Here is a 27,251-nt window from a genome sequence, read left to right as displayed (position 1 = left end):
AAGCCGCCGGCCATGCCGAGTGTGGGCGCTCGGCTTCTGTTCCCCGCTCTCCCATCCACCTGGCCGGCCACGCACGCTCCAGTGGCGGCAATGGCGGCAGCTTCTGTGGGAGAGTCCGGGGGCCACCGCCAATGATGTCGGAGGTTCCCCACCCCTGGGCTACAGCCTCCCCCATCCGGGGCAGGGCAGAGCCGGAAAGGCCAGCGGCTTGGAGGAACCGCGCGTGCCGGCAGAGAGGGCTACGAGTGCCGGAAGTGGCACCCGTGCCATAGGTTCGCCAACACGGCTCTAGGTGGTCTAAGGCAGAAATGGGGCTGGTGAAGTGGAAGTTGCTCCAGCCATGAAAAGAGGACAGGATATCCCTCCACGCTGTTGTTCTATCAATATCTGTCCTTCAGAAAATCCTGCTATCTTACATATCCACCTGCAGCAGCCAAAATAGCTTCTCTTATTTCCCTATTCAGCAGAAGGAAGGTTGGAGGAAAATAAAATAATGGCTTTTCTCTGTTCTTTTGTCTTTTCCCCTGTGTGGTCCTGAATAGCACCCCATTCATTGCAATCTGGCACACAAGTGAAGACAATAACCATGAGGGCTAATACAGTGAAAGGAGGTGCATTTGGGCTCACATAGGAATGAACCAGCAAGGAACGGTTCTTTAGATGGGGCATACGGCACACTGCTTGCCACACATTAAAAGTCTGGGGGCACACCTTACAGAAAGATTTAAACCCTGCCAAGACAGGCGATTCTTTCCATATCTTCACAAAATATCAGTATCTCAGCAACAGATACATTCGAAACACACACACTCAAACCCTTACCTGGCAAGATTTCTGTTCTCACCTATGATCTTTGAAAAAAACAACACAGACAAGCCATCAACCATATTCTTAGCAGTTTATAAATTTGATAAATACAAGTGTGACCCACTCTGTCTGCAGCGGGCTGGCAAAGGGAATGAGGGAAAAACTGACTGCTACGCAGGAAGATCATGCCGATGTGTCAAACAGTTTCTCAATCATCTCGCCCACCTGCTCGACTCGGTATTTGATGTATTTCTCAGGGTTCTTGGTGAAAGGCACATTGCCATACCTGCCAAGGCATCAAAAAACAGAAATCCTGTATGACAAAGCACACCATTATTGCTCAGGGGGCTTCCAATAGTACAATTGTCCTCCCTTCTTTCCCAGCTGCCAGCACAATATGCAGAATAATCAATTTCATATCAAGTGCGTCAAGCACTTGGAAATCTATTATGCAGCCAGGCTGTACAGAAAAATAAATCTGTTTATTATGAGTACTGGAAAATCACTGTGTTGCAAGCTAATCCACAACCACAGAATGGTTTGTGCATACACACATTAAAAATTGCTCCTTGATCCATCTGATGATAGATGTAACTGGGCGAGCATGTTATGCTTTGGTAGACAGGCATGTAGGCAGACATCCCTTGCCTGTTGGTGAGAACACTGTTCGTCTACTGACACTGTTCGTCAGTAATCACCTGTTTAAGAAGGCAGCGTAGATCTCTTGTACAATGGTTTTCTGAGCCTGCCGGATTTTGTCCCTCTGCTCTGTGTCAGGGATGGCCCACGCCTTCTGGATTTTACACAGTTCCTCCAGGCCATCATTGAAGCCCTTTCCAACAGAAACATATGATGAGCGCACAATATGAACGGCAAACAATGGAGAACATTTGCCTGAGGTCTGATAGACAGTTAGTTACCTTAAAGCGTTCTTTGATCACCTGCCTCTCCTTGTCTTTAAGCTGTGTAGGAAGAAGAAAAAGAAGAGTTCTTGTGGTTATTTCCCACCCCCACTCAGACTAATTGTCAATGCAACCGTTAAAACTACTTCCTTAGGGGATATGCAAATCATTGAAGAGCCCCACACATTCCTAGAAAGCCTCCTTCAAAACTTGTAGTTGTTGCCCTCAGCGATTCTTGAAGGTAGATATAGAGGATTACCATCTACAGAATGTGTATGCTTATGTGGTGATGGGAATATCAAGACCCTAGAGCATATCTTTTTTGATTGTAAGATCTATAGTCATGTTAGGAAAACTCTGATTACCACCATAATTTCCCGCCATCCCGGTAAAAACAGGACTCTTCTCTCAGTCATGCTAGCAAATCAGAATCAAGAGATCACTTTTAAAGTCGCCAAATTTGGATGGATAGCCTATAAGACTAGGAAAATTTGAGTAAGCCACATACAGGCTTTTTAGCTATAATTTTTAGCTTACAAGACTAGGAAAACTTGGGTAAGCCATATATAGGCTTTTTAGCTCTAATTTTTACAAAGATAATGTATAATTCTATGAATTTATAATTTTAAATGTTTCTTTTCTCATAAGGTATTTGATATACTGGAGGTTTCTATTGTTATATTGATTCTATTTTTATTGGTCTTCGACTGTATTAAATAAATGTATTTACTCTGTGTAGTCTTAAACTTGGACAGCAATCAAAGAGTGGCCATACTCCTGTATACCAAAAAGGCACGCCCATGCTGTAAACCTCCAGTTTATCCACACAGTGCACAAACAGGGGTGCAAAAATGTTCCTAGAAATGGTAAGTAACATTTCCCGTGACACCGCCATGTTCAAACTGGGTAGACAACTACACCGACTGCCAGCTTTGTGGATCTTTATACACAATAATAATGACACAACATAACATCAACATTTTGACATTTAGTTTTTTGTATAGGATGTGATCGCACTACCATATATAATGTAATAGATGCACAACTTGGAGCTTGTTGATGTTATGTTGTCTCATTATTATTATTTTTGTATTTATATTGAACATTAAGATTGCATAAGACATTTTGGGCATAGTGGCTGCGAATTTTGTATAACTTTACTCGGATAGCACAAGTTTTGATTTTATTTGTAGCTTTGTGGATCAGCAGGAACCATTATAGGCTGAATTGAAAGATTATATCTATATATACTGTAAGGTTCAGATGTACTTATACAACCATCTAACCTTTATTAGAAAGGTCCAGGAAGGAATACTTCCCCTTAAATTAGTATGCTACAGAATATTTTTCGCAGAGAGCTCCAGATCCAGAAAGCTGTTATCAGTAGCACTCGAATGCACAAATGCTTTACAATTACTTTTTCACAGGTATAAAAACTAAATTCCTAATTTATAACATTTTACCATTTTTTAAATTAAAACAAAATAGAAATATTTCACTATGTAAATAAAATCTTTAGAGGCATGGAAGGGATGTGTACTTTCTGGTTCCAAGGGTTCTCTCTCACCTTGACTCCAGGTTGGAAGACGGGCAAGTTTCTCTCTGAGATGTAATCTGTCACTTTCAACCAGCTGAAATAGACAAGAAGAAGGAAGAAGGGAAGCACTGTGGATCTCCAGGCAATAAAGAGTAAAATATATTGCACATGTGAGCCTTCTACATTGTATGTGCTAATATCAGGCCATGCATTCCAAATGGCCCTGGACTGCTCTCTCAGTATGTTACACACTCAAGGCACATGCCATACTTTTAAGCACATTACATCACTTATTGTCAATTTGGCAGATCTGAAACAGTTTCAAGGAACAAAGTTGGAAGGAACAGTTTCCTGATACCTGAAACAGTTTCAAGGAACGAAGAGGGCAAAATCTAGGTTCCGTCTTTTTAATTGGTATTTTTCAGGTCTGCCAAACTAAAAAATACCAATTGAAAGGACGGAACCTAGTTTTTGCCCTTTTCGTTCCTTGAAACTACCTGCAGCTTGGAACAGAAATGCTCTTATACATCGACTTCTGTCTGCATCTCAGAACGTGTAAGCCAAGCAGCTGGTGCTAAAGAGCAGCTGCTTTATGCAAAGTGGAGAATGCCATTCAGTTAAGCTCCTCATTACCCAAAGACCCACTTCACATGCGACCTACACAACCTCTCGGGCTACTTACTCAGACGGAGATCAATTTGCCAGGGCACACATATGTATCAAACAGCTGTTTCATTAAAGATGGAGAAAACGGCTGCCACTAATTTTCAGAGTGGTTTCCGTCACCAGGGGCCTCCACCTTCTGCTGAATGCCGATGCAATAATAACCACGGCAATATGTCCCACTGAATGTGCCCCCGACAAGACAACGTAAGGTCAAATAATGGAATTTGCTGGCTTATCAATTATAACGTGTTGCTGAAATGACAACATTCCCAACTAGGATGTTGCCCTCTCCTGCTTTACTGCCATCTGCCATAAGTCCTCTTCAGTAAGGTGCTGGGATTTAATCATAGCACTGAAGTCTGAGAACTGGAGGAAATGGATCCGATGGATTTTTCTCCTGACCTGCGCTGATACGTCAGGATCTGTTGCTCAATGTGCTCCCTGTAAGACCTTTCAGCTGTCTTCTGAGTCACAGCCACCAGCTGGATTAGTTCAGACCTAAGAGGAAGAAAGAGAGGCATGCTGAATGGTCAACAAGTCCACAAAGTAGAAGCTCCCTTGTGCCAAAAGGGCAGGAGGCTTCAAGTGCCACCACCTGGTATTTCTGTGGCTTTATGGCCAGCGTGGTGTAGTGGTTAAGAATGGTGGTTTGGAGCGGTGGACTCTAATCTGGAGAACCGGGTTTGATTCCCCACTCCTCCACATGAGTGGCAGATGCTAATCTAGTGAACCGTCCAACTCCTCCACATGAAGCCAGCTGGATGACCTTGGGCAAGTCGCAGCTCTCTTAGAGCTCTCTCAGTCCCACCTACCTCACAGGGTGTCCATTGTGGGGAGGGGAAGGTGATTGTAAGCCGGATAATGGAAACAGGAACTGTATAATTTTATCATACAATATACATTTTATATTTTATACTGGCCTTTGGCTGTAATAAAGATTGACTGATTGTAAGCCAGCTTGATTCTTCCTTAAGTGGCAGAGAAAGTTGGCATATAAAACCAACTCTTCTTCAGCTTGAAATAGCAGTCAACAAATTTTGACTGGCCTTGCTAGCTAGCCAAATGTTTTTGCTTGCCGCTGCTGTGCCTACAGGGGAGGATTACTGAAAGTGACATCATGCTGAGCTTCAGAAATACTCCAAGTCCCTTTGAGCCCCTGCCCAAGAGCAGGGGCAAGCCCCCTCCTGCAACTTGCTCAGATCTGGGTAGTGGAGGCTCACTCCTTTCATGCCAAGCCTTAGAGAGGCCTGGAATGCAACAAAATGTCTTACTGACATACATTTAACCACGGATGTCAGCCAAATCATGTTTGAGAGTTTGGAGATCCCTTGCCCTCCTCCAGGCTCAGAGGAAGGAAAGGGGAATCATACCAGAATAAAAATACATATTTGGCAATTTCTGCTCATTTGCAGACTTCTGGCTTGAAAACCAATTTAACGTAACTTCAGTATTGGCCTGGATAAGATTCATTTTTGTTTAATGCCTGTTGCGGGTCAGGAACAATTTGACCGAGGTTACCCTCCCACTTCCTTCCTCAGAGTGAAGATGGGACCCCAGATTAGATTAAGATGTAGCCCAAGGTTGAATCGCTAAGGAAGCTTTCCTTTACTGTAAATAAAAAATTAAAAGGCAACCTCTAGTAGGCTCGTGCACAGGGCTACAAGGACCACAAGCCATGCTGGTCTGAAGGAGCCCACAAAGTGGCAGGATCAGAAAGGTCCCAGACAGAAAAAGAACAATAGTCCAGCTACAGTTGAGACAGCAGGGGAAGCATCAGCTGGCCATTGGAGGAGCAGAAGGAGAAGGAGAAAGGTTGGTTTTTATATGCCGACTTTCTCTACCACTTAAGGAAGAATCAAACCGGTTTACAATCACTTTCCCCACCCCACAACAGACACCCTGTGGGGTAGGTGAGGCTGAGAGAGCTCTAAAGAGAGTGGTGACTAGCTCAAGGTCATCCAGCTGGCTTCGTGTGTAGGAGTGGGGAAACAAATCCAGTTCACCAGATTAGCCTCCGCCGCTCATGTGGAGGAGTGGGGAATCAAACCTGGCTCTCCAGAGCAGAGTCTAACACTCCAAACCACTACTCTTAACCACTATACTAAACAGAATTACAGAAGTCCATAGGCAGAAGGACAACGGGGTGGATCCAACCAACCTCCAAGGAGTCTTGCTCCAGCCTGAAGAGCTCCCGAGATGGAGGAAGACTGGAGGAAGGCTTTGACCTTTGCTCAGTGGAGTAGCAGGCTAGGGGTAGGAACTACTCCACTGGGGGTACACAGCCATGGTTGTGGAGCTTGAAGTCATAGGTGCCATGTCCTTCGATTATGGCCACATAAAGATTTTAGTATGCATCTCCGAGAGTTAGAAAGTTTAGGTACTTTAGCATACCTAATTTAGCATAACTGATTGCTAGACTGGAGGTTAGGAAGAGTCTACCCTGACCCTATTTCAAAGACAGATGGGTTAGAATTTTCCATCTCCCCTGGAATGAGTATATTAATCCTTTCCCGCTTAGGTCAGTTGGGTTTGTCTGGCCAAGTGTTAGTCCTACATCAGTGGTGGCGAACCTATGGCACGCGTGCCAGAGGTGGCACTCAGAGCCCTCTCTGTGGGCACGCGAGCCGTCGCCCCAGCACAGAGTTTGCCTGAGTTTGTTCCCCTGGCTGAGGAGGCTGGGGACCAGCGGTGACTTCCCGGCTCCTTCCCCGTGACTTCTCCGCAGTCGCCGGCTGCACGCTCCGGAAGTGAAGACAACGACGAGCCTTCTGCCGAGGACTGGAAGAGATGGAGCCGGGACAGGGCTGGACCGGGAGTGGGACGTCTGGATGGCCATCTGCGGCGGGCTGGTTGGTGACTGCAGCGCAGGGGGTTGGCAGTGAGGGCTGAACAGGGGCCCGCCTGGCGTTTGTGCTGGAGCTAAGCCCTGCGCTTAGCTCGGGTTTCCACTATGCTCGTTCATGCAACTGAAGGTGCCTCTGAGCCCGTGCAGAGGGCTGTTCCCACCATCAGCCCCCCCATCTAAATTTTTTTTTAAAATTTGTATGAAGATAACAGTTGGAAAAAGAACCAAACTGAAGGGGTGGGGGCTATGCTCCAGCTGCTTTCCTTCCCCCACTCGGCCACCCATGCAGGGTTTCCAATCTCCAGGTAGTAGCAGGAGATCTGCTATTTCAGTTACCTGGAGAAAATGGCCGCTTTGGCAATTGGACTCTATGGCATTGAAGTCCCTCCCCAAACCCCACCATCCTCAGGCTCCGCCCCAAAAACCTCCCGCAGGTGGCAGACCTGGCAACCCCTAGCCCCATTTGGACTTCTAGCTGTGTTGGCACTTTGCGATAAATAAGTGGGTTTTGGGTTGCAGTTTGGGCACTCATTCTCTAAAAGGTTCGCCATCACTGTCCTACATCATTCCCCAATGGGATAGCACAACACATTCTGTCACTTACAAGGCACGATAACCTGCATTTTATCATCCTATGGCCTAATCCAGCAAAAACATTTTGGGTATGGAGTACCGGCCCAAAGAAAGTGAAGGCACGCATAGCCACGAAGAACTTGATTTAACAGTTATTTTCCCTGAGCCTGAATGACCAGCCTCCATAGTCACAAGCCAAAACCGAAAATGATTCCCTGAATTTACTGGGAAGTGCTTTCCAAAACAAGAGCCTTGATGCCAAGAAGATGAAACGGGCTGATGCAATCAGAGCCCTTTCGGCTGCTTTTATTATTCCATTCCCTTCTGAAAAGAAATGTTTACAGTAGGAATGACAGGCTTCAAAGGGTCCTTTCTGAAAGAGGAGCAAAGTGCAAGGAAAGATAGCTGGAAGCACACTCTGCAGAGCAGTTGTTAAAAGAAGATTGAGCACAAATCGGCGCCATGCTGGCAGATGTTCTGTTCCTCCAGCATGACTGTGAACATGCGCAATATGCACAGACTTACTTTTCAAGGGACTTCAGAATGTAATTGTAGTTGTTGTGCAGGAAGATGGCACTTAAAGCGGGGTCCTCATAGACCTTGGATTTGCTGAGAAGATTTAGTTGCAAGTTGCCCAGAACTTTGCCTTAATAGAAGAAATACAAAGTTGGATCACTGTAAAAATCCTCAAGGTATTAAGGTTACATGCCATTTACCTAGGTCAGCATGACAAAAGGGCTGGGAAAGCACATTTACATGCCCCTAAAGTGGTCAGTGGATTAAAAGCATTTTAAATGTCTCTTCACTGGTCGGTTACATTTAAATCATGCATACATTGAAGCCAAATGCAAAAAGAAAAGTAATGTAGCTTCTTAAAGACTAACAAATTTATTGGGGATTAATTTTCATAGGCCTATGGCTCAAAATCCACAAAAGCTTCTGCTAAGATACATTTGTTAGTCTTTAAAGGTGCTACGGGATGTTCTTATTTTTTGATGAAACAGACTAACAACCGCACTGGAGTTTATCTATTACAAAGTCTCAATGAAGATACAATTCAGAGGATTCTGAAAGACAGTTTCTCAGTTGTAAGTTAATTTATAATTTAATCAACCAGGGCTGCAATCCTGCAAACACTTTCCTGGGAGTAAGCCTCGTAGAATAAACCTCTTAGTGCAAGTGCTTAGCTACTACATACCGTTAGGTCATCTTTAGCATTTTCTTGATAAAGGGAGCTAATTCGCATTTCATGAGATGAATTAATAAGAATTCACACATAAGTACTAAAACCCTCCACTGTATTTACTGTTTAACTTCTCCTATAAAGTGGAGCCTTCTGGTCCATATTACAGAAAACAACTATAAAATTACTAGATACATTTATATCATTTCATTCACCTAATTCCGATTTTAGGGTAAATGCTAGCTAGCCTGACTTAGCCTGTTTTGCAACTGTCAATTTACCTTCCCCCTAGACCAGGAAACTGCCACTTCTCCAACTGGGTCCTATTTCTGAACACCACCAGATGGAATAAACATATATCAGATGGATGCAGCAAGCGGCAGGAGTGTTACTCACAGATGTAGGTACTGAGCAGTCGTCTGCTGAATTCAGAACTGTAGCTACTGGCTGAAGAGCTGGTCTCTGAAAGGGAATGAGAATGGAATACCATTATGCATTGTATTAGAGAGCCTGTGTAGCTACCCTGCCTCCACTTTGGTCTACCTTTTCTTTCTACAAGATCAGCTGAAGTCTTGGACTTACCTCAAGAGGAAAACCATCCTCTCCATTTCATTGTACAGTCTAGATTTCATAATTTTGGATAATGTGCAATGTTCTCTTTCAACCTGCACCACTGCAAGGTGTACAAGTATACCTGTGCTACCCCCTTCTGAGCTACTTCAAAGCAATCGTTTCAAAAATAAAAAAATTATATATATATAAAAAAGCAATCGATTCCAAAGATGTTTCACTTTCATTTCACAGAAAGTGACCAATTAAATCAACTCCCCTACCTCCAAGAACACCTGATCTGTTTAAGCACCAGATATTATAGGCTTAAAAATACCCCAACCAAATATTCTCTTTTTTTGTGTGAACTACAAATGTTTTTTCCCTGTGCATTCATTTCAGTATAATACAATCAGCCATTTGACCTCAGTTAGTGGCACAACAATCTCCTAAATTAGTAAGGGACTATTCAAAATTTCCACCGCACAAACACAATTGGTTAAACAAAGATTTTACTTATATAAATGCTATCTGGGTATTTGAGTGGCACTACAGTTGTGCATTTTCTGCAGGGTTAAGTCGAGAGATGGGCCTTCCTTGTGAATTAATCACACAGAGACTGGCGCTGCTAGAAGGCTTGGTTTTTGAAACTGAACATGTCTCATGAGAAGCCACCACTTGGCTCCACTTTATTCATTATGTACATGGACTTTGGGAGCCCCATGGCGCAGACTGGTAAGCTGCAGTACTGCAGTCAAAAGCTCTGCTCACGACCTGAGTTCGATCCCGACAGAAGTCGGTTTCAGGTAGCCGGCTCAAGGCTGACTCAGCCTTCCATCCTTCCGAGGTCGGTAAAATGAATACCCAGCTTGCTAGGGGTAAAGTGTAGACGACTGGGGAAGGCACTGGCAAACCACCCTGCAAACAAAGTCTGCCTAGTAAACGTTGGGATGTGACGTCACCCCATGAGTCAGAAATGACCCGGTGCTTGCACAGGGGACTACCTTTACCTTTTTTTTTAATATGGACTTTAATACAGCAGAGCCTCAGATAAACATTTAATGGTCTACTGCGGCTCTTAAGAGAAAGGAACATTGTGAACAAGAACTGGGGTAAAAAGAAGAGAGACAGAGATCAACCTATTTCATAGCAGTGTGGGTTTTCCCAAGGCTTGCATCTTTTTAGCCAACCTATAAAGCAGGTGCCTTAACTTATTTTTGGACTCACCTAAATTCTAGAGAACCAAACAGGATGGACAGTGAGGAAGGGACACAAGGTTTACCACCTTCACACTCTGGATTTTGTTTAAATGACAGTACCACCATATACCCCTCCTGCTTTAGATATGAACAGGTGAATACATATGTTCACAAGGAAACATATGCCATGACTAGTTTAGCCCCCAATTCCAACCTTTAGGAGGCAACTATTTATGATGATATCTGGTGATCAAAAGGAACTCAGGGCCAATATGCCCAACTAAGTGATAGACTACCAACAATCCTATGCTGCCAAACACACCAGGCATTGGCAGGAGAGGGTTCCCTTATGAGAGATCAGTGACATGGAAATGAATACTTGCCATGACTCATACCTATTCTCTCCAGGATCAGAGGAGCATGCCTATTATATTAGGTGCTGTGGAACACAGGCAGGATAATGCTGCTGCAGTCATCTTGTTTGTGGGCTTCCTAGAGGCACCTGGTTGGCCACTGTGTGAACGGACTGCTGGACTTGATGGACCTTGGTCTGATCCAGCATGCCCTTTCTTATGTTCTTATGCATGTAGCATGTCATAATGCCCCGACTGCAACCTCTTGCAGGCAAAAACAGATTCAGGCATGAGCTCTCTCCTGTGGTTCCAGTTGTGCGTTTGGAGAACACTCAACTGGAACCCCACAGTCAGAGAAACAACTGGGATGGAAGATTATTGAAAGACGAGAAACAGCAAAGATGAGAAGGTTGAGCTAAAAACAGCAGCTCCCAAACCTGCTCTTCTTTTTCACAAAAACCACAACTGACAGGGCATTGTCACGCATGTTGGTGTCTAATACCTGCTTTGTCCCAAAGGGTGCAAAAGGGTTCCATTTGGATCAAGAACTGGCCAATCTACCACTATAATCAACGTAGTCCCAAAGAATTACAGAGGACTTTGTTCAGCTTTCAGGCCTCCCTCAAAATGAATTGGAATCAACTGAAAAAGAAGGACAGCCAAACACCAGTCCTCTGGAGGGGCTGCGGCTCACTGGTAGAGCATCTACTGGGCATGCAGAAAGTTCCAGGTTCAATCCCAGGCATCTCCAGTTAAAGGGACTAGGCAGGTAGGTGATGTGACAGATCCCTGCCTGAGACCCTGGAGAGCTGCTGCTGGTCTGAGTAGACAATACAGACTTCGATGGACCAAGGGTCTGGTTCAGTATAAGGCAGCTTCATGTGTTCATGTATTCTTTATTTTAAACAGACATGTTTTAACCTGGTAAAAAAACAACGAAAGGAATATATGCAACCAGATGCAAAAGCAGTAATCAGGTATGTATGTGGGTGGTACCAGTAGTACTGCTGCTTACCTCTGGGATCTAAAGGAATATTGTATGTGTCCCCAAGAACTACAAAGTTTAAGGAAGTGGAGAGAAAAGGGAAGGGAGGAAAAAAGAGAAAGAAATGCAAAGTGCAAAAAGACAGGTTAGAGACAACCATACCTTCGAGAACAAAGCAGAAGACACCAACACACAGCACTGTGGGCTCAGCAGCCAGGAGCTCCTCCTTTCAAGACCAAGGGTAATAAAATATTGAGGAAGAGTCTATTTGTATTAGGGAATTCAACTGACATCTCTACTAATGCCACTTCTTACAACCAGGGATACTTAATCCAATGCACTGACTTCCTGGGGAAGTCACCGCCAATGCAAGTTTCTAGCTCTCATGGCCAGAGGGAGAGCTTTGAAAATACAGATGCTGACGTTTTAAAAGCCAAAAGGCTCCCAGTGGACCTAGACAATGGCTTCCATTTCTTACTTGTCTCCTAGAGCTGTTGCAGTTGCTGCTTTTCTGCTGCACTAAGATTGTCTACATGCAGGAAAGCACGTGCGTGTCATACCGAAGTACAGCAGGAGAGCACAATCCCAACGCAAGTACTCAGGTGGACTGGTTCCCAACCTGTGTCCTTGTGGAAGAAAAAACAACAACCCTCATTCTACAAATAACACATGCAACTTCTCTACAACAGCATTGGAAGCCGAAGCTCGTCACGACTTCCTTCCTGCCATGAAAAATATCCCAAGTGCTGGGAAAACTAAATGCTGAAGTCACCGTAAATAATACATACCATTATGATAATGATCATAACAGAGGGTGGATTTTGGGTTTCTAAACATCTTTCAATTTTTTTAGTTTGACACCTTTTTATACAAAGGCCATCCCATCCGGTTTATAATGTTAGTGAAAGGCTGATTCAATTCCACAGAAAAGAAACCTGACTTACGATTTTTAACGTGTCTGCAAAATGGAACTTGCAACACTGACCTAGAGCTGCTGCAGCAGAGCACATTAGGAGAGGTGCTCCAGCAGATATCTGGGTCCCAGGCCATGAAGGGTTTCATAGGAAATAACCAGCACCTTGAATTAAATTTGGAAACACACCGCCAGATAGCGAAGCACCATTAAAACTTGTTAACAAACAGATGAGGGCAGGCATAGCATAGTTAAGTGTCGGATGAGGACTAGGGTTGACTAGATCCTAATCCCCACTCTGCCAGGGAAGCTCGCCAGACCACCCTGGGCCCACCACAATCTCTCAGCCTCACCTACCTCACACTGTTGGTGTCATGAGGATGAAGTGAAAGAGGGGAGAACAACATTAAAAAGGGGAGAAATAAATGTACACTGTGGTTTGCTGTGGTTTGCTACAGATTGCAAATCAGCTGCCTTTTTTTTGCACCAGCTGAAGTTTTCAAATTGTCTTCATGGACGGTCCCATCGATACCACACGGCAGTAGACTAGCTTCAAGATTACTATGGTATGGATCAAAGTGGCTAGATTGTCTCCCTCCCTTAATTAAAGCCAAATTCCATGCAAGATGGAGAGGAAAGAAGACATTCTTAACAACTAAGTTAACTTGCTTTTCCAAAAGGAGTGCTCTATCTAACTGAACTCCCAGACTCCTCAGTGAGTCAGTATCAGTTGATGTCCAGCCAATATGGGAAGCACAACACCGTCCAAGACCTCAGTCTTACCAACCAGCATCACCTCCCTCTTATCAAGGTTCATCTTCAGCGTGTTCACCCTCCGCCACTTGATTGCCAATCAGGCAATCAGCACAGCAAAATCTGCCAGTGGTGGACAATGACATACTGAGTTGAGTGTCATCAGTGTGTTAATGACACTCAATTCCAGAGCTCTGGACAGTCTTCACATACAGATTAAGAAGAAGAGTTGGTTTTTACATGCAACTTTCTCTGCCAGTTAAGGGAGAATCAAACTGGCTTACAATCACCTTCCCTTCCCACAACAGACAACCTGTAAGGTAGGTGGGGCTGAGAGAACTTTGACTAGCCCAAGGTCACCCAGCTGGCTTCATGTGGGGAAATCAATCCAGTTCACCAGATTAGCGTCCGCAGCTCATGTGGAGGAGTAGGGAATCAAACCTGGTTCTCCAGATCAGACTCCACCATCACAAACCACCACTCTTAACCACTACACCACGCTGGCTGGTGGTGTACATACTACAACGAAACAACATAAGAGACAGAATAGAGCCCCATGGAGCCCACAGAGGTGAAACAGAGCACATGCCCTTTTTCTTATGCTGGGTGTCTAATTAAGTCCCATGACAAGGTAGCCTCAACAAAATTGTTGCAGTCCCCTAGGACAGTAAGCCTGGGGGAGGGTCTCCAGCAGCAGCTCTACCAGTTCAAAAGGGGTTCCAGCTGCTGAGCTAGATGGATAGTTTATCAGTAGGACAGCCAATCTGTCTTTGGGAACTGGCACAAGGAAATGCAGTCAATGGCTTGTGCCAGGAATCTGCAGAAGAACTCACATAGGATAAATCGCAACCTCCCACCTCTTCCTGTCCTCCCGATCACGGTCACCTAGTCTGCTGGGGTTAACTTGAAACGGAAAGACCATATTGTTCTCCTCCAGCTAGGTCTCGGTCACGCAAGCCAGATCAACCATCTCCTAGACAAAGCATTTGTCATTTGTAACTGCTGACCAGCTAACAGGAAGACATTTTTCCTAGTTTTTAAAGCCACAGTTCTTCTGCAGTTATGAAAGACCACACTAGATTACTGCTTGGGCGCAACTGCTACAGCCATTGCTGCGTTGTCCTTTCCGCTCCCTCCCGCCCCGGATACATAATGGGAGGCAGACATCTTTTTCAATATCCCTAGTGGCAATCAGCTGCCATGCTTTTGGCCAGTGAAAAGAGTGAAAACTCCATGACTGTCTTTGCCCAGAAACAGTTTTAGCAGGCGAAGGAGGCATGAGGAAGGGATGGGATGCTGGCGATTCAGGCAGAGAGGGATATTGCTTCGAGTTTTGTTCAGGCGGTTGCTGGGGAGGACAGAGGATGGAAGCATGCACAAGATGCAGTTTGCACACAGTTAAATCTCCTTAGCATGGACCTGACTGACAAGCTGACTTAGCGTGGAACATCTTAATCAGGCAGGACATTCGCCTTACTTCGATATGTCACTGTGTACCTAGACATACTGGAGAAGAAAAATGTTCTAATTGGGTAAAATCCCTCCCACAAAATTGTCCACAGCTGTATCTCTGACGAGGTGTCTGAAGTATGTGTAGTGGTAACAATTATGTAAAGTCAGAACATTTGTGTCTCATTCTTCTTGAAGTAGAAATCTAAATTTCAAAAAGGTTCACATAATTTTTCCACCAACAGAATGAGGGTTAGTTTTTTAAAAAAATACTGAGACTGGGTTAGGGAACCAGCTAACAACCCAATCACTTGGGAAGCTATCTTTTCATTACAAGCTATCTTTTACATTACAATTGAGGAGATGAAAGGCAATCTCTCAAGCCACCCCTTTCTCCGTGGACATCAGGGATCACACGGCAGCAGTACACTTACAGGCTAACAATAAAACCAGATACATCTCTCTGGACCTTAGATGTCTGCGCCCTTTACAGGGGGGCAAGGAAGTGAGGTGAGAATGAGCTGCATCCTTAAGGAGGTTTTACTGCAGAGCAAATACAGAAAAAAACCACTTGATCAGAACACTGCATAGAGGAAAGCCCCATGTTAATACCTTGGGAGGCCAGCATGGCACCTGCCGTTTCCTGAAACTCCAGCAACTGCTGCAAGAAAAGAATAGCCTGCAAAAAAGAAAAGAGAAATGCATTCTTTATTTTTTTAAAAATAATCGCCTCACCCTCCGACTTCGTGAAAGTCAGTCAGAAGTTCCTCATCAGATAATTATGAAAACAAATACAAAGGAATTATTTACATAACCAGTGGGCCCGTCTTAGATGAAGTGTGAACACAGCTGTTCAGGGCAATCACAGCCTCTGCTACACTGTACCTCATAAATGCTAATTGCTTATCCTGTCACCTCCAAGATACCCTGGTCTAAGGTTCTATTTATGGCGTCAGCCTTTGACAAACTCTGAGGCATTGAGACATCAGCTTAACTACAACAGTCCATCTCCTGATGGCTCTGCGCCTTTATTTGCTTTCCTTCTCCCTAGATCTAGAAGAAGAGTTGGTCCTTATATGCCAACTTTCTCTACCTTTTTAAAGGAGAATCAAACCAGCGTACAATCTCCTTCCCTTCCTCTCCCCACAACAGACACTTTGTGAGGTAGGTGGGGCTGAGAGAGTTTTGAGAGGACTGTGACTGGCCCAAGGTCACCCAGCTGGCTTCATGTACAGGAGTGGGGAATCAAACCTGGTTTACCAGATTAGAGTCCACTGCTCTTAACCACTACATCACGCAGGACTGTAGTTCTGCCTCACAGCAGGTGGGGAGAAGAGGCGGTGCAGCAACTGTGTCCTCCTCTCAGCACCTCTGGAGTTTTTGAAGTTACAGACACAAGCTCCTGGTGACGTCTCGGCCGACCAAGATCATTGTACAGGTACAAAGCAACTAGGGGAAGGAGGCAAGGGAAAGAGAGTTACTGATCATAAGCAAGACCCAGGAGGGTAAGTGTGGAATTGTGGCTGGCCACACCCAAATTTGAACCTGCCTTCAGCCCAGGCTCTCCTCAGACATTAGCCGCAAAGAGAAAGGGGCTTGAGCTGCAGCAGTCTCCATGGGCCTACCATCTATCCTGAAACAGTGGGTTCAAAGCACACACAGATTAAAAGTGCTAATATGGGAAACAGTAAGATAAAAGAGGAGAGATGGGTTTCTCAGCTTTTGGCTGCACTCTTCACCCAGGCCAGCATGGTGAATAATGAAAGAGAGCGGGCATGAAGGACAGCCTTGGAATCATTCCACAACAGTCACAGAACATTTCAAGCTGCCCCCAAACCTTAAAGGTGAGAGAAGAATTCCAGGGCAGGATTTTTAAACCATCATACCAAATCCCAAGTTACTTTCCTTAAAGCCTTCCTCTTGTGATGGTAAAAGATAGTCCAGTTTTAAAAACATGCCATTTATCCAGGTGCAGCACAGAACCTAACTCTTAAAAGAAAAATAAGCAGAGAAAGAAATCACTGGGTGGGTTTTACCACGGCACATTCAGAATTTTCACGTACATTGCTGGTAAGTTCATGGACTGTCCCGTCTTTTGGCATGTTGTACTCCTTGTCTGGGTTGTTCTAGAGAGAACAAGAGTAGATTATTGAAGAATATCTTGAAGCGGGAATATGGTAAAATTGTCCTAAGTTTATTTTGGGGCTGGTTTTTGTGAACCACCTGCTTATTTTCTAAGGCCCTAAAAGCCAAGGGCAACACCTTTTGTGCCTAAAAACAGACACTGATTGGACAGAACAGATTTTTGAACAGACTCCATTGCTGCTACCACAGAAAAGGCTCTCTTTGTCAGACAAAGGATCTCTGAACATTTGTAAAGTACTCTGTGGACTCTTCCATGTTAGATCACCTATTTGATGCATCATCAACCAGTTAATACACACATACTTTCTAAACCCCAGAAAGCTAAATCGGTTCTTTGTCACCCTCTACCACATGGCTTCCAGGAGCACGCATTAACATTTAAAATCAAATGATGAATAAAAACATTTGAAATTGCCTCCTGAGCTATACTCAAAGAGTAAAGACATAACCAGCGGAGACGGCAGCTACCTTGATATTGTCTGCAAAATCTTCCAGAGCCTTGGCTCCAGTTGTCTCCATGGAGGTAATGAGGCTTGGGAGCTTGTTCTTAGTGCTGGCCGCCGTGCCCTGAAATACATAACACAACTCATGAGATTCCTTGGAGAAGAGAGAGAGAGAGAGAGAGAGAGAGAGAGAGAGAGAGAGAGAGAGAGATTGTTGGGACACAGAGCACTCAGTGTTCCCTCTTGAACACACAGGCATGTGCGAGGCATATGCTCTTGAAAGAGCAACCAAGATCGCTCTTCCCAAGGGTTAAAACCTTCACATCCATTATTTAAACGGAGGCTATAAAACTGATGTATGGTCATTATCGAGCTAGAATTCCAAGTTGGAGCACGGCTATCCCACCATGAGAAGTGACAAAAGCCTGCAGCTGACCAACTGACAATGGCAACGGCCAGACTATGGAGACCAGCACTTCTTCCATTGGTCTGGAAAATACCCAGCTAGCCTGCCAGACAGTGCAAACCTTGAATTAACATTTTAAGTTGCTCAAGGGATTCAAATAGCTCAGATTTCTGCCTGAGCAGTATGGATGAACTGGTGCGACAACTACAGATGTGGGGCAGAAATTTTTCAATGCTTTGTGTTTACACGGAATTCCCCCCCCCCCCGCAAACAGTTGAGTCACTGTCTCATAAAATTAACAACAAACAAATGGATGCCATTACCAATACGACACTAGGCTAGCTTGACAGTGTCACGGCTATAATGAATGAGCTTCTCATGATTAACCCTAGGAATTGTGTGAGGGAGTACATGTATGTACAGGGGATGGGGGAAATAGGACTACAAATACATATAATTGCCCAAATTAAAAAATCAAGTTACGAGTTCACCTGATTGTGCAGAACGTCACAACCAGTCAAAGCTAAAATTCTTATTTCTACGTCTCTTCTCTGATGGCAGAAGGGATACTGCACCACCGATCTGAGATGGATGTAACAATTAACGCAAGTGAAGCTACAGAGAACGACAGTGAAACTGAGGCTCAGACTAGATGTTATAGCTTACAAGGGCTGATACAAGGTGCCTGTCAAGACTTGCTGTCATACAGAATAACAAGGTACCTTAATTAGACAGTGCTCTGTTGCTCCATTCAGCTCCAGAGAACTGCAAGAAGCGGGGGGGGGGGGAGGGCTTCTGGTTTCCCACCTATGCCATTTTTGCCAGCAGAAGTGGCCACAGGAGGGGGGGGCTTTTTGCCCCTTTCTTTGGCTCCATCAGCCAGTCCGCTCACAGCTCTCTGCCTCCTCCAGAGCTTTGGACCTGCTGTTCCTTCACACACAGCAACCACTACCCCTCACAGATGGACAGGTCATGTCAAACGCCCATTCCAGGACACAAAGCCACAAGGACATCAGTGCCTGTCAATTAGCTCCCGTGCATAACAATTAAAGAACATTAACTCTTTTTTTGCCAAAAGCCCTGACCCCAATCAGGTATTTTGACAGAAACATTCACAGTAGTCACACAGCAAACGCTTAACAACGTCTTCAGGAATTATTTCCCTCATTTCAATGCTATCTTCAAGGGACAGTTTGCCCCAGCTTCCACCTGTCCATCAGGTGGAACCCAGAGTTGGACCATCTCTGAACTGCCTCTCTAAGAAATCCTGCTTCACACTCTTTTAGGGGCAAGTCAAGCCATTGATTATTCAGGTTGGCATACATTTAAATGATGATTTAGATTTTAAAAGTTGCACTACCAGTTTTCAAGGAAACCATATTTTTATTCATTGCAGAGGGGTAGCAATGTTAGTCTGTTACAGCAAAATTATAAAGGAATCTGGTACCCCCTTAAAGATCAACAAAATTTATTTCGGTGTGAAGTTTTTTGAGTCAGAAATCAGTCCCTCAGATGTTTAGAGAGGTACATCCATCAGGCTGGGCTAAATACTCAGAAGAAGAGGTGGGGGAGATGTTACAAAGAGAGAGTGGTGTAAAACAAAATCCAGTTCAAAGATGGGTATCTTTTTTACTGTGTGTCATCCAGAAAAACAACATTGTTGGAACAGCAGGGTTTTTCAAAAATTACATAATGAATGCTTTGTCTGAGGAATTCTGTGATCATGTAAGCTGCTAGTTGGGCCAGTAAAAGCCCTCTCACCAGTTCTATGCATCTTGCTGTTAACTTAAGCATAGCTGGTTTACCGGTTCTCATTGGTCTGTTCCTAACTAATGCCACCCTGGCCTGACAAGCTCCATTTCCTGTGGACTCACTTTAGTTCAGAGCTTTGGTTACGCTTATGTCTTTCGTCTACATATAGTGGCCAGCTATTGACCATTTACTTACTTACCAGACATCGGTGTCATGAATGGACATTTCAATCCCCCGCTTCAGTTCCCTGCTGTTGCCAAATTCTGCCAAAATCCTGACTCCCAATCCCGTGAAGTTTATTTTGCAACAGAAATCTTCACCAATAACTGGTTACCTGCAAAACTTGATCAAACTCAGGTTTAGTCTGCTTCAAGTGCCTCAGGATAGGGAAAATAGTCAGCACAGCTGAATAATCATGACGTATGATGGCCTTCCGGGCTGCAGAGACAATGTTGTCCCCCTCTATCATCAGGTTGTCTAAGGACTCCTACAGCAAAGCAAACGCTGAATAAGTTATGGAGCTAAACATGGGGGTTTTGCACAAAAGCAATGAACCGAGCTCAGTTTCAAAGGGACCTGAATGAGAGAGTCAAATGTCTTCTTCTGGTGGTGCTCGGGGATGATTTCCGTCAGGAGCTGGTACTCGCTCTGGGCCAGTTTGATGAAGGCGCTCACACAGTGGATGTATGCATCAATCTCCATGTCCAACATGTCATCTCTCCCTGTGGGGATTGTACATACATGTAAGAAAGATCGCAGTGCGCTGCGATTACATCTCGTATCAACACATCTGCAGTTTCATTATACGCCAACCACATTTCCTTAGAACTGTACGTATGTTTATATTTGTATACATCCTAGATTTATAGCATTTGCCTGCCCATATGGTCAACCATACTAATATACATAGGATGTGTGCACATCTTGTGACAGAAATTTTCATACTCAACATAGGACCCAAATTTACCAAGAAAAAAAGAACGATGAGGGATTGGTGTGAATGAGTTAACACACTTTCTCCTCAATTACTGTAACCAAGACAGTCTATGCTGCTCGTTAACTCTTGCTTTGTGAAAAGGAAACTGTGCTCCACCCTTTTGCCCAAGTAGTTCATCGCTTGGGAGTTAAATGTACATTTGATTAAGGAATGTCACAATATCGACATGCAATGTTTAATAAGATAAACATACAAAAATGCAGATGGTGATCGATGAAACCTTTCATGCATTTTTGAAGAAGTAGAAAGAGCTTGCGCCCCAGACACCAGCATGGGGAAGCTCCCTCACAATCGCTCACCCTCATCTGCCACCGATTCCTCCTACTATACTTTCTTCATACTGACCAAATTACTGAGGTAGGGAAGAGAGCAGCTGAGGCTAATTCCAAGGACTTTAGAACTGTACTTTTAAAAAAAATTCCTAGTCAATGTGTTAGCAGAAATAAAAAATAAAGTCCCCAGATTCTGTGGTGGCGATTCAGGCTCTAAGCATGCGTAGAAATCCTCATTCAAGCAGTTTAAAAACAACCTTTGGCTACTGTTCTCTTTGTTTGTTCCCAAGAACTTGGTCACTTTGGGAAACTGGTGGCAGGAGAAAAATGGCCCATATGAAGGTTATTGCTGAGCTGTCATGAGCTGAAACAAAATATGGTGTGGTGGTGGAAGAATGGGCTCAAGTAAGGTTGCCAACAGGCCTGGAGAAAATGTTCTGTCACTTTAACAGCCTCTTAATGTATAGAATTGGGAGGGTGAAGCTTCTCATGGCATGACAGTAAATGACATCTCCAGGTAGAAAACATCCTAAGCCTCTATTAATGAGATAGGACGTTTTTCTGAACTGGTGGCATTCATTTCTGAAACACAAATCTATTTCTAAGATTAATTCATTTCTAACGTATTTGTGAAACAAACTTTCTGACTGGTGGGGATTTTCTTACTTATGGGATCTATATACCCTGACATTCCATTCCTAAAATAAACAGTGCACCACCATCTATAATTCAGAATGAGAGTTTAGAGTCTTAATGTAATAGTACTCCCCATTCCAGCATAAGTTATGATGATGCACAAAAACATGGAAAAATACTTTAATTGGTAAGGCAGTATGTGGCCTTAAAAACCTCATGCCATAATAGATCAGCCAATCTCCAAAGTAACAGAAGACTCCATCTTTCTCAAACCCCTGAACAGCTGAACTGGAGAATCTGTGATGCTCCAAATAGCATAGCTTTTCAGGTTGGAGAAGTGTCATCATTTTCTCTTCCAAAACAGATAGAAGCTTATAAAGTCTCCCTCCTGACTGGCTTTTTTTAAACCATGGCTGTAATTCTTCCTCTGACAGCCAATTCCTTTGTCCAGTAACCTGGACTGTTACATTATCAAAACCTGAGCCTTCTTTTCCTGCTGATGTTATAGCTGCAACTTTTCTGGTCTGACATCTGACAGCCCAGCTACCCAATCAGCAAAATTACATGAGATAACTGATGCTAGACTGTACCACTTCAAAGTGGGAGAGGAGAAAGTCCCTTAATGACTAGTGCTCCTTTTAAACACTCCACAGCCACAGAAAATCAGCATGTCAAGGAAATGATTTCTAGCCTTGCCTTCTTCCTGAAATCTGAAGTGGTAGGGCCAGAAAGAGAGGCACAATGTTGCTTTGGTTTTATTATAAGGCTGATTGATTATATAACCTCAAAGGTTGAGATAAGAAGAAAAAAACCCCAAAACATCTCTATAAAAACAAACCAATGTCTTAAGACATCAGTCTGTTTTTATACAGGTTTTTTTCTCAACCTTTTGGGTTACTAATCTGTCTTTTCTGGTTGGGTTTTTACTCCTTATTTTGTGACAGTATTTTTTTGCATAAGGCTGCCATTTGCACACAATGTTTTGGCTTGAGGGATTACTGGCTTTATCAAGTGTTGGAATTCAACACTGAGGAGTGCAGAATCACCTTCCACAAGATAACAGCACTACAACTCAGTGACATTGTGTTGGGGACAAGGAAGCATTTCTTTACATTATTGCTTTACTGAAGTGTTTCATGGTTTCAGCATATTCCTTTGTCTGATTGTAAGTACCATATTAACATCTTCGCCCAACAATACTATGCAGAGAGACAGATCTAAAGTACTGGACTGGATGGCTATGGGAGTGTCTATTATGAAGTGAGAAAGAAGTGATGTCTATTTTGCGATACATACATCCATTGCCAGAACACAAAGCGAGAGTATTCTACCAATCTGAGGGGAGATAGAAATCATGTTTGAAACAAAATGCTCACAAATAGACTCCAAAGACATTAGGGAGATTTTTTTATTCCCATTCTTCTTGTGTTCTCCTATTGGCCCTATAACAGCAGATAATCTGCTCAAACTCCTGTGCCCCTGAAAAGGAGCCACCACACATCCATACCTAACTAAACAGTGGAGGAAATTTACCAAGTATAGATAATTAAGTGTAAAGGAACCTGGAATAAGTGTCACTGAAGTGAAGAGTTGAAGGTGTTAATAGCTATGAACAGCTTTGTGACAGAGCTAGCTAACTGCTAGTCCTTTTTATGGGTGCTTTAGCATTTGCAGCATTAAAGGGTGAAAAAGGAAGAGGGCTAGGTAGCGTATGAACTTTACGAAATGGCTTTTGAATTGTACCATTCATGCTGACCCTGTTAGTCCCTAGTCTGTCTTTTGGACTCGCGGGAATGAGAATAGGTGATCGTCGAAATCCCTACCCAATTTAAAGGTATTGCACATGCCACTTCCGAACAAGCCTTCATCTGGAAGTGACCTTAGTATATACCCCAGTAAACAGTGAAACGCCGTTAAGGTAGCCAGCTTAAGTTTTGACATGGTACTCACCAGCAGCTAGCCCGTGCTTGTCAGTCAGGGTATCGGAAAGGTGTTTAACTCGTAAATCATGCTCATGACCTAGTGAGATGTCGGCGGGCATTAACAGAAGGAGGAGTTTATCCAGGACCATCTCAGCATGGGTGCTTGTCACTTCAGGTTTTGTTTGCTTGTCAATCAGAAGTTTACAAAAGTTTTGCTGGCAACTCTATCTACCATCCCCTTCTTGGAACACCAAAGACAAGGACATGACCCAAACAAGCGCGAACATAATTCTGACACTACTGACTTTATTGCAGTATGTTTTCCCTCAGGAGGAGGAAGCGACAGCAAAAAGTAGTTTCAATTCCAACCTGACTGAGGATGACACTTCTAGAAGTATCCTGAAGAAGTGAACGAGTATAGAAATAGGGAGGGAAAGGGAGGGGAAGATCACCAAGACACAGGAGAACTTCTGTTAGCCAGTTAAACTGCGGCTCAGATTGGTCTTGGCTAGGTTATGCAGCTTGCGATTCTTCAAAACTATGTAAAGAGTCACTGTTACCTTTTGTACCCACCATTTTGCTCATGGTGCTATGTTTCAAGTCCCAAAGAATTTGAAATGCAAGAACTTAGAAGTCTAGCTTCTGGAAGATGCTCACCGCTGCGATGGGGAATATCAAATTCCATGCCAGAGTACTTGTCCTGTCTTACTGTCCATCATCTCTGGAGGGCATTTATGTTAGCCTGTTTTAATGTTCTCCCTTCTGCTATTCTGTATGGGAGATATAAGAAAATTCCATACTCTGCCAGGGTGTGTAAATGTGCCCTGGGGGAGATTGAAAGTATTGACCATATGCTCTTGTATTGTCCATTTTATTGTGAAATTCGTGCAGTCCTTTTAGATCCCTTTCTCTCAAATCATGCAGATCAAGCAGATGATAGTAAGATCAAATTGTTGTTATCCTCCTGAGATTCTGAAACTATTGAATCTGTGGCTAAATTTTTTGATGAAATTGTTAAAGAGGCGGAGGTTAAATGTTTAGAGGGTTGGTTTTATTTGATCGACTGCTTGATGGTATGCCAATAAAGGTATTGAAATTTGAAGTCCCAAAGAAGCTGGGATATTTACTCAAGCTGGAGTACTCTTTCAAGATACACCGGCAGTGGCAGTAATGACTAACAGAAGCCTTGAACACCGAAGAAAGATCAATACCCACCTTAGACCTCCCCAAGAGTGAAAGGGAGTGAGAGAAGTGATTACCTTCCATAGGAATGAGGTTAGAGGCCCCCTTTTTCCCATCTAGACATTGCTGAGAATACTGTTTCAGAAGGTTCTGAGCCTTACGAATCGTGCCTGTCACCAAAGCCACAAGAGAGGAGAGACAAAGAGACCTTGGGAGTGAATGAGAGAAGCAAAACACACAGCAGCCCTCCACCGGCGCCTAGCCACCCAAACGCAACATGGTAGTGCTCGCCAACAGTGAGAATGCTCAGTCTACAGGCACACCCTCGCAAGTGCACAGGAAGTTCCATTCGCCGGACCTTTAGAGCAGGCACACAGCCCAAACTGCGCATCCTTTTCGAGAGAACGAGGCTCTCTCGCTTCGAACATCTGTTTGGTCCCACGTGCAGCTAAAGCTGCTGAAATCCCTTGCCTTAGCAATATGTTCAAGATTTTTCAGGTCTGAAAACTAATTCCAGCAGTATTATTGTAATCAAGTTTTAATATGCTCGCCTGGTGCCTGCCTTGTCCTGTAGGCACCAGGCCAAAACATTTCTTTTCACCCAAGCTTTTTAACTGAGGGATTTCCTTTTTAATGCAGCTGAATTATTGCTTTTTGTTGTCTTAATGGCTTGTTTCATTATTCATTGTGTTTATGTTGTTTGTTTTTATGATTTTATTTTATTGTTTCAAGTTGGTAAGTAACATTCAGTAGGTTTCTGGAGAGGCAGCAATTAAATTCTTTTTAACTGAGGGATTTCATTTTTTAATGCAGCTGAATTATTGCATTTTGTTGTCTTAATGGCTTATTTTATTAATCATAGTGTTTACATAGTTTGTTTTTATGATTTTATTTTATTGTTTCTAGTTGGTGAGTAACATTCAGTAGGTGTCTGGGGAGCCAGCAATTAAATTCTCGAAATGAATAAATGTTCAGTAGCAACAGAGTACTCTCCTTTTTTTGTCTAATGACTTATTGTCAGAGAGGTCTAAAATTCTGTGCTACATGAATAAACATTCTGTATTTGGTACCAGACATTACAGATGCCGGAGGAGGGTCATGGGAAAACCCCTTCCATATGCTGCAGGAGCTATGCTGTGACTATAATGTCATAAGTAGCAACCACCTGCATCACTAGTTTGCTTACTAAGCCCCTCTTCCAGAGTCTACATCCCCCTTGAGGCCTGGGGGGCACTAGTTTGGGACATGATTTGCTGAATCCATGTGGATGACACTTTCAATTGATTTTTCTTTGCCATCAAGTCACAGCTGACTTATGGATACCCAGTTGGGTTTTCAAGGCAAGAGACATTTGGAGGTGGTTTTGCCGTTACCTACTTCTGCATGGCAATGCTGAACTTCCTTGGTGGTTTCACATCCAAATACTAACTAGGACTGACCCTGCTCCACTTTTGAGATCTGACAAGATCAGGCTAGCCTGAGCTGTCCAGGTCAAGGCTACAAATGACGTTGACATCCCATAATATGGAAGGTGGTCTCCTATTAGTCACGGTATACTCATAAATCCTCGAGGAAAACTTCCAGTGTCATCTGTGGGTGCTGATCTTCAGAATTTTTATTCTGTTTCTTTTATTCTGATCTTTTAGAATGCCAAAGATCACAGAGCACAGAGAAGGAAACGGCCTTGTGCTATGTGACATACTGCCACCCACTGAATACTGGAAGCCCTTACACAACCCCCTGCCAGTTTAGCACAAACTGCATAAAAGTACTCATTTTATTCCATTAACACAAGGACTAGAAATATGTCTTAAGCAAAAGGACAGCTAATGTTCCCAACATTTCAGAAGACGATTCCATGTTGAAGAACTGCTATCAGCAACAGTCTTGTAAGTTATTCATGCCCTTATAGGGGAGGAACATCTCAATTACAAACAATTTGTTATTTCTGAGCATTCTCACTGTGGAAAAGGCAGAGTTCCAACAAAAGGTTTTACAGAACAGGGTTAGCATCTACGAGAGTCTCAGACAATAGTAACTAATAGTAACAGAGCTAATTGCACAACCCATCTCTTTCTCTTTTTTTCCTAACAAAAAAATTAAAAGGAGGACAACAGACGTCAAGCTGCACCACCCCCTCTGGGACTCTTTTCTTCTATATAAATAAAAAAAAGTCACAAAAACAGATGTCTTCTCCCTCCCCCCAAAAAAAGTTCTAGACGAAACAGGATACTGCAACTATGAAACACTGAAAAAAGCACAAAAGAGTGTTAAAACATCATCCACGAACCCAGGCTCAGTTTTACACAAAACAATTAGTGAACATGCAGCAAAGCAAAACGAGAGAGACGAGAGTACGCGTATGCACACTCAGATGGACATCCCAGAGTGCAGGCATTGCTTTGTATATGAGGCACACAACCATGGGACAGATCATCTGGGAAAGACAGGAGGAGCTTTATGTCTTCCCAATGGAAAAAACAACAACAAATGGATGAACTGGGGGGGGGGATAGCTCCTGTGGTTCCAACATCATAGGCATTATTACTGGTTCAAAAGGCCACAGTACAGTATACCCTATTTAGACTAGATACAATGGAGCAACTGCACTTCTTGTAGTCTGCCAGAATAATGGTAGAACATGGACTCATCTCTGCAACAAATGGTTGTCTTGTCCTTTGTATGAAGCACCTCTGGTACCCGTGGGATGCCCTGAAGAATACTTGGCTGCAAGCCTGCAAGGTGGTTCACACGCCAGTGAAGGCAAATACAGCTTCTGACA

At 43.6% G+C, this 27,251-nt stretch overlaps 1 protein-coding gene across 10 annotated transcripts in view; it reads right to left on the bottom strand.

Moving 5' to 3' along the window:
* Nucleotides 1-943: 943 nt before the first annotated feature.
* EXOC7 (exocyst complex component 7) overlaps nucleotides 944-27,251 on the bottom strand; it is a 53,142-nt gene continuing 26,834 nt past the window's right edge. For 2 of the 10 annotated variants that reach the window (XM_056858665.1, XM_056858673.1), the window contains 15 exons: nucleotides 24,547-24,639; nucleotides 23,316-23,384; nucleotides 20,037-20,182; nucleotides 19,795-19,947; nucleotides 17,328-17,426; nucleotides 16,778-16,840; nucleotides 15,327-15,393; nucleotides 11,630-11,668; nucleotides 8,910-8,975; nucleotides 7,856-7,976; nucleotides 4,315-4,410; nucleotides 3,277-3,340; nucleotides 1,728-1,769; nucleotides 1,506-1,639; nucleotides 944-1,093 (listed from right to left, as the gene is read on the bottom strand). In XM_056858665.1, the coding sequence (XP_056714643.1) occupies nucleotides 991-1,093; nucleotides 1,506-1,639; nucleotides 1,728-1,769; nucleotides 3,277-3,340; nucleotides 4,315-4,410; nucleotides 7,856-7,976; nucleotides 8,910-8,975; nucleotides 11,630-11,668; nucleotides 15,327-15,393; nucleotides 16,778-16,840; nucleotides 17,328-17,426; nucleotides 19,795-19,947; nucleotides 20,037-20,182; nucleotides 23,316-23,384; nucleotides 24,547-24,639 (1,355 nt within the window). In that variant the 3' untranslated portion in view covers nucleotides 944-990. The remainder of the gene's footprint in view (nucleotides 1,094-1,505; nucleotides 1,640-1,727; nucleotides 1,770-3,276; nucleotides 3,341-4,314; nucleotides 4,411-7,855; nucleotides 7,977-8,909; nucleotides 8,976-11,629; nucleotides 11,669-15,326; nucleotides 15,394-16,777; nucleotides 16,841-17,327; nucleotides 17,427-19,794; nucleotides 19,948-20,036; nucleotides 20,183-23,315; nucleotides 23,385-24,546; nucleotides 24,640-27,251) is intronic. The other 8 variants (XM_056858600.1, XM_056858610.1, XM_056858626.1 and 5 more) reach the window with 6 other exon arrangements.

The sequence above is a fragment of the Euleptes europaea genome, chromosome 1 (genome assembly GCF_029931775.1).
Source record: "Euleptes europaea isolate rEulEur1 chromosome 1, rEulEur1.hap1, whole genome shotgun sequence".
Lineage (NCBI taxonomy): Eukaryota > Metazoa > Chordata > Lepidosauria > Squamata > Sphaerodactylidae > Euleptes > Euleptes europaea.
This window is presented reverse-complemented; position numbering and strand designations above follow the sequence as displayed.